This window comes from Ochotona curzoniae, unplaced genomic scaffold (assembly GCF_017591425.1).
Source record: "Ochotona curzoniae isolate NIBS_2020 unplaced genomic scaffold, NIBS_Ocur_1.0 scaffold_3208, whole genome shotgun sequence".
NCBI lineage: Eukaryota > Metazoa > Chordata > Mammalia > Lagomorpha > Ochotonidae > Ochotona > Ochotona curzoniae.
In genome coordinates, this window is record NW_024467106.1 from 17,192,410 (window position 1) to 17,207,973 (window position 15,564).

The 15,564-nt window shown below is 47.8% G+C and overlaps 1 protein-coding gene across 2 annotated transcripts; it reads left to right on the forward strand.

Moving 5' to 3' along the window:
- WDR31 (WD repeat domain 31) lies at window positions 1-13,336 on the forward strand. 2 transcript variants are annotated; one of them, XM_040963222.1, is made up of 9 exons: window positions 1-164; window positions 563-698; window positions 2,860-2,934; window positions 4,473-4,617; window positions 4,707-4,807; window positions 6,800-6,867; window positions 9,968-10,109; window positions 11,328-11,490; window positions 12,923-13,336. In XM_040963222.1, exons 1-9 carry the CDS (start codon window positions 37-39, stop codon window positions 13,081-13,083), a joined length of 1,119 nt encoding a protein of 372 aa, XP_040819156.1. In that variant the 5' UTR covers window positions 1-36; the 3' UTR covers window positions 13,084-13,336. The 2 variants fall into 2 exon arrangements, with proteins under 2 accessions (XP_040819156.1, XP_040819157.1); XM_040963223.1 differs by having other exon boundaries at window positions 1-155.
- The last annotated feature ends 2,228 nt before the right edge of the window (window positions 13,337-15,564 follow it).

Below are 15,564 nucleotides of genomic sequence, written 5' to 3' on the forward strand. Positions count from 1 at the left end.
CTGAACAGGGCCCACTGTTTTCAGCAGCCACAAGGGATGCTGTTACTCAGGCACCAACTGCAAGGGAGTCCTCTTTGGAAGGTTGTCCGTGGGTTCTGTGCCGTGATGGGGAAACTGCAAAGCAAACTGAGACACAGCACTTACAATAAATACAGGTACAGCAGGTGCTGCCCACACCACCCCGCCCCCCAACACTCACACCCCAGGCTGCCTGGTCTTATCATGCCCTGTTCTGACCTTGCACTAAAGAAGAGGAAGGCCCAATGGAGTGTCCATGACTTCCCATCAGCTGCGTGGCCTGTATCTGCTCCGCCACTCAGAGGGCCTGTGCAGCTGAGGGTAAGCCTCTAGTGCACACACAGACTCCTGGCTTCACGATTGCCCTTCATCAGGCTGCTGTCATCCAGTCATTCTGAGCATCTTCCAAGAAAAGAACACCATTTCTGGCAATGTCAATCTCCTTTCTCTACTCCTTTTACCTCTAGCTTAGGCTGCTCTCTCCCTCCTGTGCTTTTTCCCCTGTCCCACTCCCGTGTCATCTCATCTCCTCTTCTGTCTCTAGCACGCCTGATGGGATTGTAGAAGAGAGAAGCCCGGCAAGGGCATTTCCAGATTATAGCCCTGCTCACGCGGATGCCGCCGTCACTGCCGTTGCTGCTCTGAGCTCTGACGTGTGCGTCTCCGGAGGAAAAGATAAGGTGGAGTTTGTGGGAGACCAGAGCAGGGCCGGGAGGAGGCCTGGGCTTTGCTTCTCACAGCAGGACTGATGAGTTTATAATCCTGCTTTATTTTTTTTTTCTGTTTACAGGCTTTTTTGTTGTTGTTTGTTTGTTTTTGTTTCTTTGGGCTTCGGTCTCCTCACCTATTAAGTGGGAATAGTAATACCAACCTTAGTGACAATGACAGTTGTGTGGATTATCTGAAAAGCCATAGGGAGGAGCCCAAGCACTGGGCCAGACCACGCACATGCGTTTTACAATGGCAAGCATGATTATTGCAGCTATTCCGCTTTCACACCTGCGTGAAGACACAGAAGTTATTTGTCCATAACAGGCATTTTCTGGCCTCTTCTATGCCAGCCCCTTTGACAAATATCTCCAACTAGCGTGACTCATGATTCTTCCCTTCTGTGTTTCTGCCCTTCGTATGTTGTTGTTTGAATACAATTGATTTTGTCCTGAATATTTGGATCTGTCACAGTACTCACTAGTAAGCACACTGATCCCTTTTGTAGTGGTTAATATTAATAATGCCTCTCATTTTCATTTGGCTTTCACAATCTCCAAATTCTGCTAGCATAACGTATTTCAGTTGTTCTGTCCTGCCCATGTTTTCACAGTTAGCACCTCTGAGATCAAGACTCAGAGGTTGTTTAGTTGTCAGCCTCACCCTCTTCGATGTAAACCTTTTTAGTTACATGAGCTGCTTTCGTCTCTGTGAGGGGTAGACGGGGTAAGGATTATCCTCCCCATATTGTGGATTAGGAAGCTGGTTTTTAACGAGGTCAAGCACAACAGGCTCCAGGCCCATTTTGATCGATACTCCAAACTCTGGCAATGAACCAAAGAGAGCAGCAGGAAAGGTTTTTTTTTTTTAATCCTGTTCAGTGAGGGTGGAAGTGGAAATCCCTGAGCCTAAGGAACTGTATCAAGAAAAGTTATAATAATAGAAAAAATAAAATAAAATCCAGTTTAGAGGGAGAATTGCTTATAATAAAGTATTTAAGTATACACATGATTAAAAGGGGATCATTTAGCAAAGATTCTGTTTGGCAGTTGCCAATATGGATGAGTTTTTTTTTTTTCTTATTTCATAACAGCATGAATCTATTTAGCAATACTGTACACTTCAAAGTAAAAATGACCATTTGAAAGACAGTTGAAAAAGTACAATCTAGGGTGTGTGCTTGGGAAGCCCACAACCCATGTTGGAGTTTGAGTCTTTTTAAAATTTTTTTTTGGGAGTGGGGCGGTTAAGTCTTGACTCCATTCTCCATTCCAGCTTCTTGCTAGTGAACTCCCTGGAAGGTGAAGGCTCAGGTGGTTGCAACCCCCTTGGAGACCTGAATTGAGTTGTGTGCTGCCAGCTTTTGCCTGGCCTAGCCGTGGCTGTGCCAGCACATGGGGAGGGAGCCAGCAGGAGGGATATGTCTGTCTCTTTGCCTTCCAACTAAACAAAAGGTTAAAAGAAAAGGAAATGCAGTATGATATGGAGGAAATGATCTAATCCCTCATGGAAATCTCTCCCTAGCATCCATAGCCAAAACCTCAAACTGAATCAGTTCTCGCTAAGGAGTGCTAGCACAGACCCATCACTAAGGTTTGGAGGGGGTGGTCAAGGGCTTCTGTAATGCTGGAAGAAAGTCACTCAACAGAGAGGGATTAGTTATAAAAGGAAGAAATTAAGAAGTAGGGGCAGGGTGGGGGAGTGGGGGTTTTTGTGGCAAAGTAAATCAAGCCACCACCTATAGTGCTGGCATCCCATATGGGCACCAGTTCTAGACTTGACTGCTGCACTTCCAATCTAGCTCCTTACTAATGTGCCTGGGAAAGCAATGAGATATGGCCCAAGTCCTCAGGCCCCTGTCACTCAAATGGGAGACTCTGGAATCTGAGATCCTGGCTTTGCTCTGACACAGCCTTTGCTGTTGCAGCCGTTTGCAGAGACAACCAACAGATGGAGAGTCAACCAGCAGATGGAAGATATCTTTCTCTGTCTGTCTCTAACTCTCCCTTTTAAATAGAGAAAAAGCATCTTAAAAACAAAACAAAGCAAGAAGGGGACGGCTAATGAATGAGTAAAGGCTAGTTTCAAGTGAAGCTTGAGTGATTAAACGAAGTTTCTGCTCACTCTCCCCAGACAGTTGTGGCCTATAATTGGAAAACTGGAAATGTGGTGAGAAGGTTCCAAGGACATGAACGTGAAATCACTAAGGTAATTGTGAAATTGTTATTGTTATTATTATTACTATTACTATTAATTTCATTTATATCTCATGGATCAGCCCTGTTTTCAAGGGGGCTGAAAAATTGGAATTTACATGTTAGAACATTACCCACCCAACAATACATAGGTATTATTATTGGATGAGAATAGGAAAGGAATAATGGGTATACTACTTGCCCTGTAGTGAAGCAATAGCGAAAGGAATCTGCCATTTTGCTTAAGGGATATTGTGGCAAAATTAGTTCAGCTTATCCTGGAAATGCTGAAATGAGCTAATATTAGGAAATTGGTTTTAAAAAAAAGATTATCTGTATTAATTGATCAAAGGGAGAAAAGCATGAGCATTTAGGAGGTCAGAAGATCTACCATTCATTTCTGTAGAATCTGTCAGTAAAGTAGAAATAGATTACTGAATGATTAGTGAGACATATTAAAAAAGAATAGTATCTCTTTAAAGATGAGATAAATTGATTGACAATAGCACGTAAAAGAAGTATACTCCAAGATGATTTTATTATCAATGAAACAAGGTATGTGGAAATGATTTATATGAGGGTACTATGAAAAGTTCATGGAAAATGGGGTTTAAAGCTAATGTGCCTTTTCCATGAAACTTTTGTACACTGTTCCCATTTTGAGTGTGGTGATAATGAGGTGACAAAAGGCATCACTCATACAGAGCTCAGAAGGAAAGATTCCCATTCCTATGGATATAAGATGCTTGAGGGAGGAATCTGCTACCTAAAAGATGGGAAGGAATCTACTATATGAAGAGAATAGGTACTGGTGCTGTAGCATAGCATGGCATTCCATGTAGCACTAGTTTGAATCCTGGCTGCTGCAGTTTCAACCCAGCTCCCTGCCAGTGGCCTGGGAAAAAGCATAGGATGGCCAAAGGCCTTGGGCCATTATATCCATGTAGGAAACTCAGAAGAAGCTTCTAGCTGCCAGCTTCAAACCGACCCAACTCTGGCTGCTGTGGCCATTTAGGGAGTGAATCAATAGATGGAATCTCTCTCTCTATGGCTTTCAAGTAAAATAAATAACCATTTAAAGAAATTTTAATAGCACAACAAGAGAAAAGTCGAGAAACTTGAACTGCACAGACTTCCCATTCGTGGATTTTGAATGTAGGTGTTATTTTTTAAAGTGGGAATGGCTGTGGAAATGTTTGGGCTAGCAGGTCAGATGCAAGGTACCTGAATCCCTTACTGAAATACCAGGTTTGAGTTCTGGCTCCACACCTGATTCCAGCTTCCTATCGATGCAGACCCTGCGAGGCAGCAGGTGTTGACCCTAGTAATTGGGTCCTGGCTCCCAGCTTATGGGACATTTTGAAAGTGAGCTGGTGGGCAGCTCTCTCTTCCTGCCTCTGTATCTCTGTGCTTTTTCTCTCCCTCTATCTGCCTTGCCAATAATTTTTTTGTAATGTGCATTTGTGATATAAGATAGGCAAATCCATTGTTTTCCGTTCTTAAGTTTCATCAGACAGGCACAGTGGTTTGGTTTTGGTTTTCCCTGAGCAGGTAGCCTGCATTCCCAGATCGAGCCAGTTCTTCAGCGCCTCGCGAGACAAGATGGTGATGATGTGGGATCTACGTAGTTCCTCTCGGCCCAAGCAGCAGCTGTCTGGCCATGCCATGGTGGTCACCGGCTTGGCTGTGAGTCCAGGTAAAGAACATTTCCTCCCAGCGGTTTCATACTGGCCCGGCGGCCCCAGGTATGCCCATCTCAGGCTGAGTTCTTGCTGTTCTTTCCAGACTCAGCACGGCTGTGCACGGGCTCTCGAGACAACACGCTGCTTCTGTGGGATGTGGGGACCGGACAGTGTGTGGAGAGAGTGTCTGTCTCCAGGAATCTGGTAGGACCTCAAGCCTGGCATGGGGGCAGGGCAGCAGGAGAGAGCCTGAGAAAGGGAGAGAAAGGGTTTGGGGGAGAGGTCTGGTGACCCACAACCAGGTATCAGAGCCTAGGAGACTAATTGCTGTCCACTTCCTGCCCCAACCATCTGGGAGACCCTGGTCTCAGAGTTGCTGGGCTAGCCCATCAGCAGATCCTGAGCCATCTGCAGAGAACAGTGCCACTGGGCCACATTGCAATCTATTTAATCCTGTAGCATGCAGTCATTCCACTTCTGTGGGCCAGCCACTGTGCTGTAACAGGGTTAGTGGCCCAGGCCACAATTTCTATCTTCCAGGGGCTCACAGCTAATGCTAATTGTGGTTTTTTTTTTTTTTTATGATGTGACATCAGGCAGAGAACTAATGTTACATTTTGCTCTGTTTGTAATTAATTCTGTTTTGGAAAACCTGGAATTTTCTCGTAGCTGATTAGTATTCAGATTGCATGGCTTCTGGGGTCAGTCGTACCTGGCATCAAATCATGGCTATGTCACTTTTAGCTGCATAACTCGAGAAAAATATCTTAAGTTCTGGAAGTTGCTGAGTTTGCATTTGTAAATGGGGAAAACTGTATCATCTGATAAAGTTCAAAGGATGAAATGAGATCACACGTGAAACACCCGCCTACACCTGATGCACAGTGACTGTTCCTTTTGGGGTTGTCAGATTGGATTCAAACTCATGTTTTCAGGCCTGGCGCGGTGGTGCAGTGGCACAGTGGCACAGTGGCGCAGTGGCACAGTGGTTAAGGTCCTCGCCTTGCACGCCCGGGATCCCATATGGGCGCTGGTTCTAATCCCGGCAGCCCTGTTTCCCTGCTTCCAATAAAAATAAAATAAATCTTTAAAAAAAAAAAGAAACTCATGTTTTCTTCTTCTTTTTTTTAAGATTTATTTATTTTTATTGGAAAGTCAGATATACAGAGGTGGAGGAAGGACAGTGAGGAAGATCTTCTGTCCGATGGTTCACTCCCTAAGTGGCCGCAATGGCTGGCGCTGAGCTGATCCAAAGCCAGGAGCCTCTTCCAGATATCCCTCACGGATGCAGGGTCCCAAGGCTTTGGGTTGTCCTTGACTGCTTTCCCAGGCCACAAGCAGGGAGCTGGATGGGAAGCAGGGCCACTGGGATTAGAACCAGCGCCCAAATGGAATCTCAGCACATGCAAGGTGAGGACCTAAACCACTATGCCATAACTCCGGGCCCCAAACTCATATTTTTTAATTGCAAAGACAACTGTCCCTTGCAAGATGTGCTTGCCTCCATGCTTTCCATGTTTGTGGAGGTTGTTGGGAGAAAAGAACATTTTAGGGCCCGGCGCTGTGGCCTAGCAGCTAAAATTCTCGCTTTGAATGCGCTAGGATCCCATATGCAATTCCCATGGCTGGGACTGCAGGGACTCACAGAGTGCCTGCCTGTGTATTTTTAAATTTATTTATTTTTATTGGAAAGGCAGATCAGATTTACAGAGAAGGAGAGACAGAAAAATCTAATCACTGTTTCACTTTCCAAATGGCCACACAACCAGAGCTGAGCTGATCTGAAGCTAGGAGCTTCTTCAGGGTCTCCCATGTGAGTTCAGAGTGCCAAAGCTTTGGGTCATACTCTAAACTGCTTTCCCAGGCCATTAGCAAGGAGCTGGAAGGGGAGTGGAGCAACTGGGACATGAACTGGTGCCTATATGGGATCCCATATGGGTGAGGATTTAGCCATTGAGCCATTGCATCGGGCCCAACCTGCCTGTATGTTGAGACTCAAATCTGGCCCAGCTGCTTCCTTTGCTTTCAGGGCATAGCAGGATTGATTGACAGCCAGGAAACGTGAAATACCTCTAAGTCAAAATTAGCAGTTCTGAATTCCTAAGAGGCAGAGTGGTGGAATTTAGTGTGGCTAACAGGAATTACAGCACAGGAATGAATGGGTGTGGAGGAGTTTTGAAAAGTTTGCATTTCCAGGTCACACACCTGTGCTGGGTCCCGCAGGAACCGTATGTGCTGCAGGCCTCCGAAGATAAAACCATCAGGTGGGCTCCCCTCGCAGTGGTCGGGGGGTTTCCGGTGAAGGTTTGTGGCTCCGTGCTTCTCCTATTGTTCCCGCTCATCTGCTCTCCTGTGCTGTGTGCCTCTGGCCGGGCCGCGCCCCTCGGCTCCTCACTGGTACCTGGCTCTTTCCTATCGGTTTCCGCAGGTACAGATTGGATGCCAGGCGGGCAGGCTAAAAAGGAGACCTTTTCTTCTCATCTTCCTCCTTCTTCCTCCTCCTTTTTCTCTTCTTCCTCCCCCTCCTCCTCCTCTTCTTTCTTCTCCTTTTTTTAAAAAATGCATTTATTTTTATTGGAAAGGCAGATTTACAGAGAGAAGGAGAGACAGATCTCCCATCTGCTGGTTCACTCCCCAAATAGCCACAATGGCCGGAGCTGAGCTGATCTGAAGCCAGGAGTCAGGAACTTTGTCCAGGTCTCCCATATGGGTGCAGGGTTCCAGGGCTTTGGACCATCCTTTGTTGTTTTCCCTGGCTTCAAGCCGGGAGCTGGAATGCAAGTGGAGCAGCAGGGATATGAACCGGCACCCCTATGGGATCCCAGAACCTGCAAGGTGAGGATTTAGCCACTGAGCCATCACTCCGAGCCCAGGAGCCCCTGTTGTTGATGCTCTCAAACGCACCGAATGGCCAGCCATGCCGTGTGAGTGTGCGCACTCGCGGCCTGGATCAGCCGCTTGTTTGTCGCAGCCTGTGTGGCTCCCTGGGTGGCTACTGGCGTTCCCAGGCTCCAGTTCTAAGAGGAAGCCCTCCCTTCTGCCAGCGTGGTGGGAATCAGCCCCGGGGGAGGTAGATGAAGTCACTTGTTTCTGCCTCTCTTTCCATCTCTTCTCTCCTTCCCTCTCTTCCTTCTATTCAAAAGGCAGAGTTACAAAGAGAGAGGGGAAGGAGAGAGAGATGTTTCTTTTTTTAATTTATTTTTGACAATCTTTACATAGTTAATTAGGGTAAGAAGATTCAAGGGCTACAGGAACCTGGGTAAGACTGTTATTTCCACATTGTTTCCTTCATGTATCTGGGATAAAGGGGGATATTGAGGGAGAAGCCCCACCCAGTCTCCCACCCACCCCACGTCCCGGATGTGTGGCATGCTCTGAGATACTTGCTCAAGTGGTTTTGATAGTTCACCAGTTATGAATCGCTGCCAATCTCACCACTCCAAGCACGATGAGGTCATTAGAGAATCCATTGATTGGCATAGTCCATCTCAGAGTCTCCATTTGCTCAGTATTTTGCTGCCATCATATACCTGAGGTGGTTGATTGACTTTTCTGTCTTCTGTCTTTTCTTGGTTAGGGTTCTGAGTTCAGTAGTTTGATTGGGGAGATCCCCAAAGAAACTTTGAGATGTTCCCAGACCAGATTCTTGTATGTACTAGCAAGTACAGGGCACGGCTCAGTCCATGGCCCTGGTTGCAATTGCTGGGTTGGTTCTGTTTTCAGCCCTGACTTCCACTGGAACCAATGGGTGTTGCAGTCCAGCCTGGTTCTACCCAGCACATACTCGGCCCTCACACAAACCGGCTGCAGCCTAGTTGGAGCGACCCACAATAGACCCCACCAGGCCCGCCCCCTACCCTAGTTTGCCAGTATGTGTGGCAGACTAGTCTAGTCTGTCCCATATCCCATTTGGCTCTCGTACATGTCGATGGGTATTGAAGCTTAGTTCCAGCTAACCAGCTCAACTATCCAGCCCTCACGGATGTTGTTGAGTGTCTCTCTGTCTAGCCACCCCAGCCCCTGTCCTAGTATTCATGCCCTCCCGTGGTAGTGGTAACCCAAGATGGAGGAGCCCACTAATTCCTTCCCAGGTCTGAGAGAGATGTTTCATCTGCTGGTTCACTCCACAGTAGCCAGAGCAGGGCCAGACTGCATCCAGGAGCCAGGACCTTCAGGGATTTCCTGCATGAGTGCAGGAGCCTACTTAGGAAATGATAAGAATGGTAGGATTAAAGAGATTTTTTTTTTTAAAGCCAAGAGGCAAAACATTCCCTGGTGGATCCCATGGCTTAGTATGAGCAAGGACTATAAATCCTTTGCATCTAATTAGGGAATAATAACTGCTTCTATATACTAAGAACCTTTAAAAAAAAAAAAAACCTTTAGTCACAGGGGCCAGCACTGTGGTTAACCTTCTGCCTGCGGCACCAGCATCCTGTGCAGGCTCTGGGTTGAGTCCTGGCTGTTCCCTTTCCGATCCAGCTCACTGCTGATGGCCTGGGAAAGCATCAGAGGATGGCGCAAATGCTTGAGAGACCCAGAGGAAGCTCCTTGCTCTTGGCCATGGCCTAACCCAGCTCTGGCTATTATAGCTGTTTAGGAAGTGAATCAGTGGATGGATGATCTCTCTGCTTCTTCCTGTCTGTAACTCCGCCTTTCAAACAATTATATCTTTTTAAAAAAATCTTGTCATCGGCACAGATATATCTTCTTGACTCCTGAAAGAAGTGTCCCAAAGGACTAAATTAATAAATTAACCTGTATAATTACAGTGCTTGATCTAAATTCGTATTAACTGACCTCAAAATATGAAGAACTCAGATGTCTTCCACGTTGATTGCCCCCTTAATAACTTTAGGCCTCAGACACTGGTCTGGTTTGTGCTGCTCTTGTGTGTGTGTGTGTGTGTGTGTGTGTGTAGTTTTTATTGGAAAGGCAGATTTACAGAGAGAAGGAGAGACAGAGAAAAATATCTTCCATTTGCTGGTTCACTCCCGAAATGGCTGCAATGGCTGGAGCAGAGCGTTTCTGAAGCTAGGAGTCTCCCATGCGGGTGCAGGGTCCCAAGGCTTTGGGCCATCCTGCACTGCTTTCCTAGACCACGAACAGGAATCTGGAAGGGAAGTGGGGTGGAGCAGCTGGGACATCAACCAGCGCGCATATAAAACGCCAGTGTTTGGAAGCAGAGGATTACCCAGTTGAACCATTGCACCAACCCCTTTGTGATGCTCTGTGTTGGTAAATCATGACATTCCACTGTGGCTGGCCTGGACAGCTGAGTACCAAGGCTTCCCTGTGAGTGGGATATTGCAATTGTATTTCAGACACTTCCAACAAACTCATTTCTGCTCTAACTTCTTTCAGATTGTGGGACAGTCGAGGGCTGAAGATTGCTCACATGTTTCCAGCCAAGCAGCACATTCAGACCTACTGTGAGGTCAGTGTGGACGGACACCAGTGTGTCTCCTGCAGCAACGGCTTTGGAGGGGATGGCTGTGAAGCCACGGTGAGAGAATGGGTGGGTGCAGACAGCGGGGTCACCATTGAACAAATGACTCCCTGGGCAATCGGGAGAGCTCCGTGGGCAAGGCTCTGACAGCTCAAGAGCCTATTTAAGACCCCTGCTGTGAGTGAGCCTTTGCATATGAAATCCTTCCAGAAACAAGGCTTTCTGGACTGGTGGTAGACTAGAAGAATGGGGGAAGTAAAGACGGGGAGACACTAAGCGCACAGCCAGTTTGCTCATGGCCCTTCTCCTAACAGAGCTTAGAAGGGCTTGAAGACCCAGACTCACTCCCATCCTGCAGGAAACGGGAGCACCTGTGCTGGTCCAGGGCCCTCCCCATCTGCGAGTTTACACTTTCCTTGCAGTTCACTTTCCAGATTGAGTCGCCTAGGCTGCTGCATAGCACTTCAGATCCGCACTGGTGGAGCATTAGGTAATGGGATGGTCTGGTGGCCTTCTATTTATGTCTTCCATTTATGTGCCAGATACTCAGCTGAGCATGTTACATGCACATTAACCCTGAGAATTATGTTCTATTGTAATTCCCACTTTACAGATGAGGAATGAGAGGCACAATAAGTTGAAATCTCTTGCAAGTGGTAGGTTGGGACTTGTGTGCTCCATTTGTACCTGTTTTCCAGGGTAAGCATTTCTAGCTCCTGCCCGCATTCCTTGTGGGACACGATATCCAGTGGCTTCATGATTTTTTTGGACACAATTTCATGACCATCATTCTGCAAGTGTGATCTGATCTGGATCAATAAGAGTGAACCTGGCAGGATGGTCACTGAAGGCATTAGGTGTGAAATGGAATGTCAGTACTTCTGTGTGCTTAGGAGATGGTGCTCCTAACCTTGGGGTCCCCAAAGATGCCATGAGGCTAATTTAAGGCAGCTCCTGAATTGTCATGGGAGGAAAGGCTTATGCTACCATGTCATAGGCCACGGGACTGTTACTACCCCACCATGGCACAGGCAGCAACCCATGGATCATATCCTTTGCCAGGGCTCTTTGGGATTCAGTTGATGCTAAAGTAAGCACTGGATGAGTAAATGATTGGGTGTATGGGATGGAAAAGAGGAGGGGTTCAATCAAGCAATAGGAGCAGGCAAGTAGAGGGGATGGAGAGATCATGGGATGCAGGGCATGTGGCTGTTAGCGAATGACGCCTGCATGACACCAGGCATGTATCTTGAACTTACATGTGTTGCTTTGCAGTTGTGGGACCTAAGGCAGACGCGGAACAAAATCTGTGAATATAAGGGACATTTCCAGACTGTTGCTTCCTGTGTCTTTCTGCCAAGAGCATGGGCCTTGATGCCTGTAATTGCTACCTCATCACATGATTGCAAGGTGAAGATTTGGAACCAAGATACTGGGGGTAAGGAGCCTGCTGCCAGTGCTTCTGAGAAGATGTAACGGGCGTCTTCCTGCTGCTTCACATGTACAAAGCTGCCCGTGTCCTGCTGCCTCCCAGTCCTTTAGATTAAGAGTTACTGCCAGGAGGTCCGAATCTCTCGTTCAACCTTGGGCTAGAAGCCATCGCTGCTGCATATACCCCAGTGCCATGATGTATGGACACATTCTGAAGCGCGCAAATAGATTGAGTTTTACACTGTCCCTGACTGAATCTCATCAGGTTTGAACTTGTGACACTCAAAATGTGTGAAACAGGGACTAAGAGTTCCCACTTTGGAGTTCCCTTTTCAGGGACTCAAATGAGAGCTCTTGGTGCGTGAGAGGGAGTGAGGCTCAGCTCAGACCCAGCCCTGTTCTGAACCTGTAGTTGAGCTTTACTACTCGACTGGTCAGGTCATGACATTTGAGGGCACCAGGAGAAACAGTGTCTGGTGGAAGGGACCCCCCCACAATTCTACCGGAGCCAGTGCCTACTGGCTAGTCATGACCTATTCAGGGAGTTTTTGAAAACCTTCATTAGCTTCAGATATGGTCATGGCGGGAGTACTAACACCACAAGGTGCTTGAGTAAATGCTTCTTTGTCCCATCCCGAAGCCTGGATCGCCAGCACCCACCACCCCCATGGCACAGGGTTATGTGAGAGCCGGGGATGGCATTAAGGTAGAGAACCTACAACAACCCTTCAGGAACTCAGTTCTTAATGCTTGTGGACGTGGCTGGGTGGCTTAACTGCCCTGCCAACTGAGTGTGCACCTGAGGTTCTTAGAAGGCCAATCTCTCAAGTGCAAGGTGGGAGGAGACGGAGTCAACCGGCACCTCCCCAGAGAGTGCCCTCCAGGTAACCCCCATCTTGTTTCTGGAAGAAAGGCAGCAGCTGCAGGCCAATCTCCTTAGCTCCTCTTCCTGTCTTGGTTCCTGCCTGTTCTCTGGGCCAGAATCTGAGGGCAGCTTTTTAGCATGCCCCTTGTGTGGGAGGGAGCCTGTTTGATCTGGGTGCCACCACTACAGTAGGCGCTTTGGAGTTGACCCAAGTTCTGACTCCCATACTGTACACTTTCCTCTGAGTATACAGGGCCTCTCTCACATGGTTATATACACTCGCATGCAACACATGCTTTATTTTTATTTTTCTGCGTGGCTCTCTAAACTGTTTCATAATAAAGCCTTGCATTATGTGATGGCATTTTAGTCAACCCCAGAAATGATCTAGGCATTTATGTCTAGCCTAGATGTGTAGTAGTCTACCCAGGTTTTTATGTTAGCGCATTCCATGATATTCCCACAATAAGAAAACCACCAATTGATTCTTTTCCCAAAATGTGGCCCCCTTGCTAAGCGACAGGTGATGTGTTGCACTGTGGACCTAATCTGTTGGTTCTGCTTGCTTCCCTAGCCTGCCTTTTCACCTTGGCTCTGGACGGATCAGGGCCCTTGACTTCCCTGGCTGTTGGTGATCCTGTCTCCTTACTGTGTGCAAGTTTCAACCGAGGAATTCACTTACTTGAACTGGACTACAGCCGAGAACTGGGGCTGCGAGAAGTAGCCGTGTTCTGAGGACGAGTGTCCCCATGGGAAATATCAAATCATGGCCCACCCTCCTCAGTGTGGCTTTGTGTCCTCCTGCATGGTCTCAGGGACAGCAGATGGAGAGCTGCTGGCCTTGGCTTACGTCTGCTTGGGAGTTAGATCAGCAGTAAAGGCTGTGATAGATCCTGTGCTGCACGATCGAGTCTAAACTAAACCTAAGGTTCTCAACCAGAGTTAAGTTCAACACGCTGCTTCCAGTTTTGGAATTACCCATCCAAAAAAAAAAGTGTTGCTCTAAACACTGATCTGTAAGCATTTAGAGGGGCAGTCCTCTGTCTGAGTCAGAATGTAGGGTCCAAGTCTATTATTCTACCAAAAAAAAAAAAAAGAGGTTGAAGTTACTGGAGATGGGAACTCCGTGGAGGAAATGGGTTGTAAACAATGAGCTTAAGCTATGACCACTGCCTGCCTTGGCTCCACTCAGAGTGACAGAGTAGGAAATGGAAACCCCCTTCTCCTGCCTTCTGGCACATTCCTGGAACAGTGCTACTGAGGTGGAATGCAAATAAGAACTTACATGGCTTCAGGGGCTGACAAGTTCAAGGGCATTGGGCAGAATTAAATGAGTTATAAACCAGTTTAATGAATAAGAAAATGGAGCAGCTTGGGCCCAGCCTGATGGCTCCATTAGCTAATCCTCCCCTTTCAAGTATCAGCATCCCGTACAGGTGCCGTTTCTACTCATGGTTGCTCCTCTTCCCGTCCAGCTCCCTGCTCGTGGCCTGGGAAAGCAGTGGAGGACGGCCCAAGTCTTTGGAGCCCTGCACACACGTGGGAGTTCTGGAAGAAGCTTCTGACTCCTGGTCTCAGGTTGTCTCGGCTCTGGCCATTGCGGCCACTTGGGGAATGAGCCAATGGATGGAAGATCACTTTCTGTCCTTCTCTCTGTAAATCTGCTGTTCCAATAAAAGTAAATAAATCTTAAAAAAAAAAAAAAGAGAGAGAGAAAAGCACAATAGCCTCATGGTTAAATCCTCACCTTGGAACCACTGGAATCCCACATTGGTGCTGGTTCATGTCCTAGCTGCTCCACTTTCTTTCCAACACCTGCTTGTGACCTGGGACAGCAGTAGAGGACGGGCCACAGCCTTGGGACCCTGCGTTCACTTGGGAGACCTGGAAGAAGTTCCTGGCTCCTGGCTTTAGATCAGCTGAGCTCTGGCCTTATCACCACTTAGGGAGTGAACCAGCAGATGGAAGATCTTTCTGTCTCTCCTCTTTGTAGATCTGACTTTCCAATAAAAAATTTTCAAAATAAATCTTTTTTTAAAAAAATTAGAAAAAGAAAATGGAGAAGCTCAGTGGTTAGAGGCTAAAAATTCATCTGTACTGTAAATACCTCTTTTTTTTTTTTTTTTTTTAAAGATTTATTTTTATTATTTTTTCATTGGAAAGGCGGATATACAGAGAGGAGAGACAGAGAGGAAGATCTTCCGTCCGATGATTCACTCCCCAAGTGAGCGCAACGGGCCGATGCTATGCCGATCCGAAGCCAGGAGCCTCTTCCGGGTCTCCCACGCTGGTGCAGGGTCCCAAAGCTTTGGGCCGTCCTCGACTGCTTTCCCAGGCCACAGGCAGGGAGCTGGAAGGGAAGCGGGGCTGCCGGGATTAGAACCGGCGCCCATATGGGATCCCGGGCGGCAAGGCGAGGACCTTTAACCACTTGCGCCACCACGCCGGGCCCACCTCTTTTAATTACATGTGGATTCTTGGCAATGGCCAGAATAAGGCAGTGGGAGCTCCACCATTACAAAAGGACATCCAGGCAACAGTAGATGGAGGAAGTGAACTGTGCCCCAGCCGCTGCTCCCCCCAATGAAGGAGGGACCCCCAAACAGTCAGTGCCCACTCCGTTCTCACCTACCATCTTCCTCCTGGCCAGTGGAGCACCTCCTGCCCTCAGACAAGCCCCCACACAGGGCACTGGGGCCCAGCCCAAGAAGGATTCTCTCTGTTTCCTCGTCAGCCCTCACCTGTACCTGATCCCTGCAGCTATATCGTCCACCTTGTCCCCCTCCTCCTTCAGCTTAAGCCTCCTGTGTGCATCCAGGATGCAGAGAAAATGTGTCTGTCAGCTGGTACAGAATCACACCTGAGTTTGAATCTCCACTCTTTAGCTGGATGATCTTGGGCATCTTATGAAATGTCAGCATTCTCACCTAAACACGGGGGGCGGGGGGAGGGGAGGACAAGAATACAAGGAGGACCTGGTGCGGTAGCCTAGTGGCTAAAGTCCTCACCTTCTGGGATCCAGCACGGGCATTGGTTCATATTCTGGCTGTTCCACTTCCCTGCTTGTGCCTGGGAAAGCAGTTGAGGATAGCCCAAAGCCTTGGGACCCTACATCAGTGTGGGAGACCCAGAAAAAGCTCCTGGCTCCTGGCTTTGGATCAGCTCAGCTCCAGCCATAGCAGCTACTTAGGGAGTGAACCAGCAGATGACATCTCT

Coding starts and splice junctions, on each gene's coding strand:
- WDR31 (XM_040963222.1), top strand. CDS start 37: ATGCTGTTACTCAGGCACCAACTGCAAGGGAGTCCTCTTTGGAAGGTT. Junction 4,618..4,706: donor CGGCTTGGCTGTGAGTCCAG/GTAAAGAACATT, acceptor TGTTCTTTCCAG/ACTCAGCACGGCTGTGCACG. Junction 10,110..11,327: donor GGGATGGCTGTGAAGCCACG/GTGAGAGAATGG, acceptor GTTGCTTTGCAG/TTGTGGGACCTAAGGCAGAC.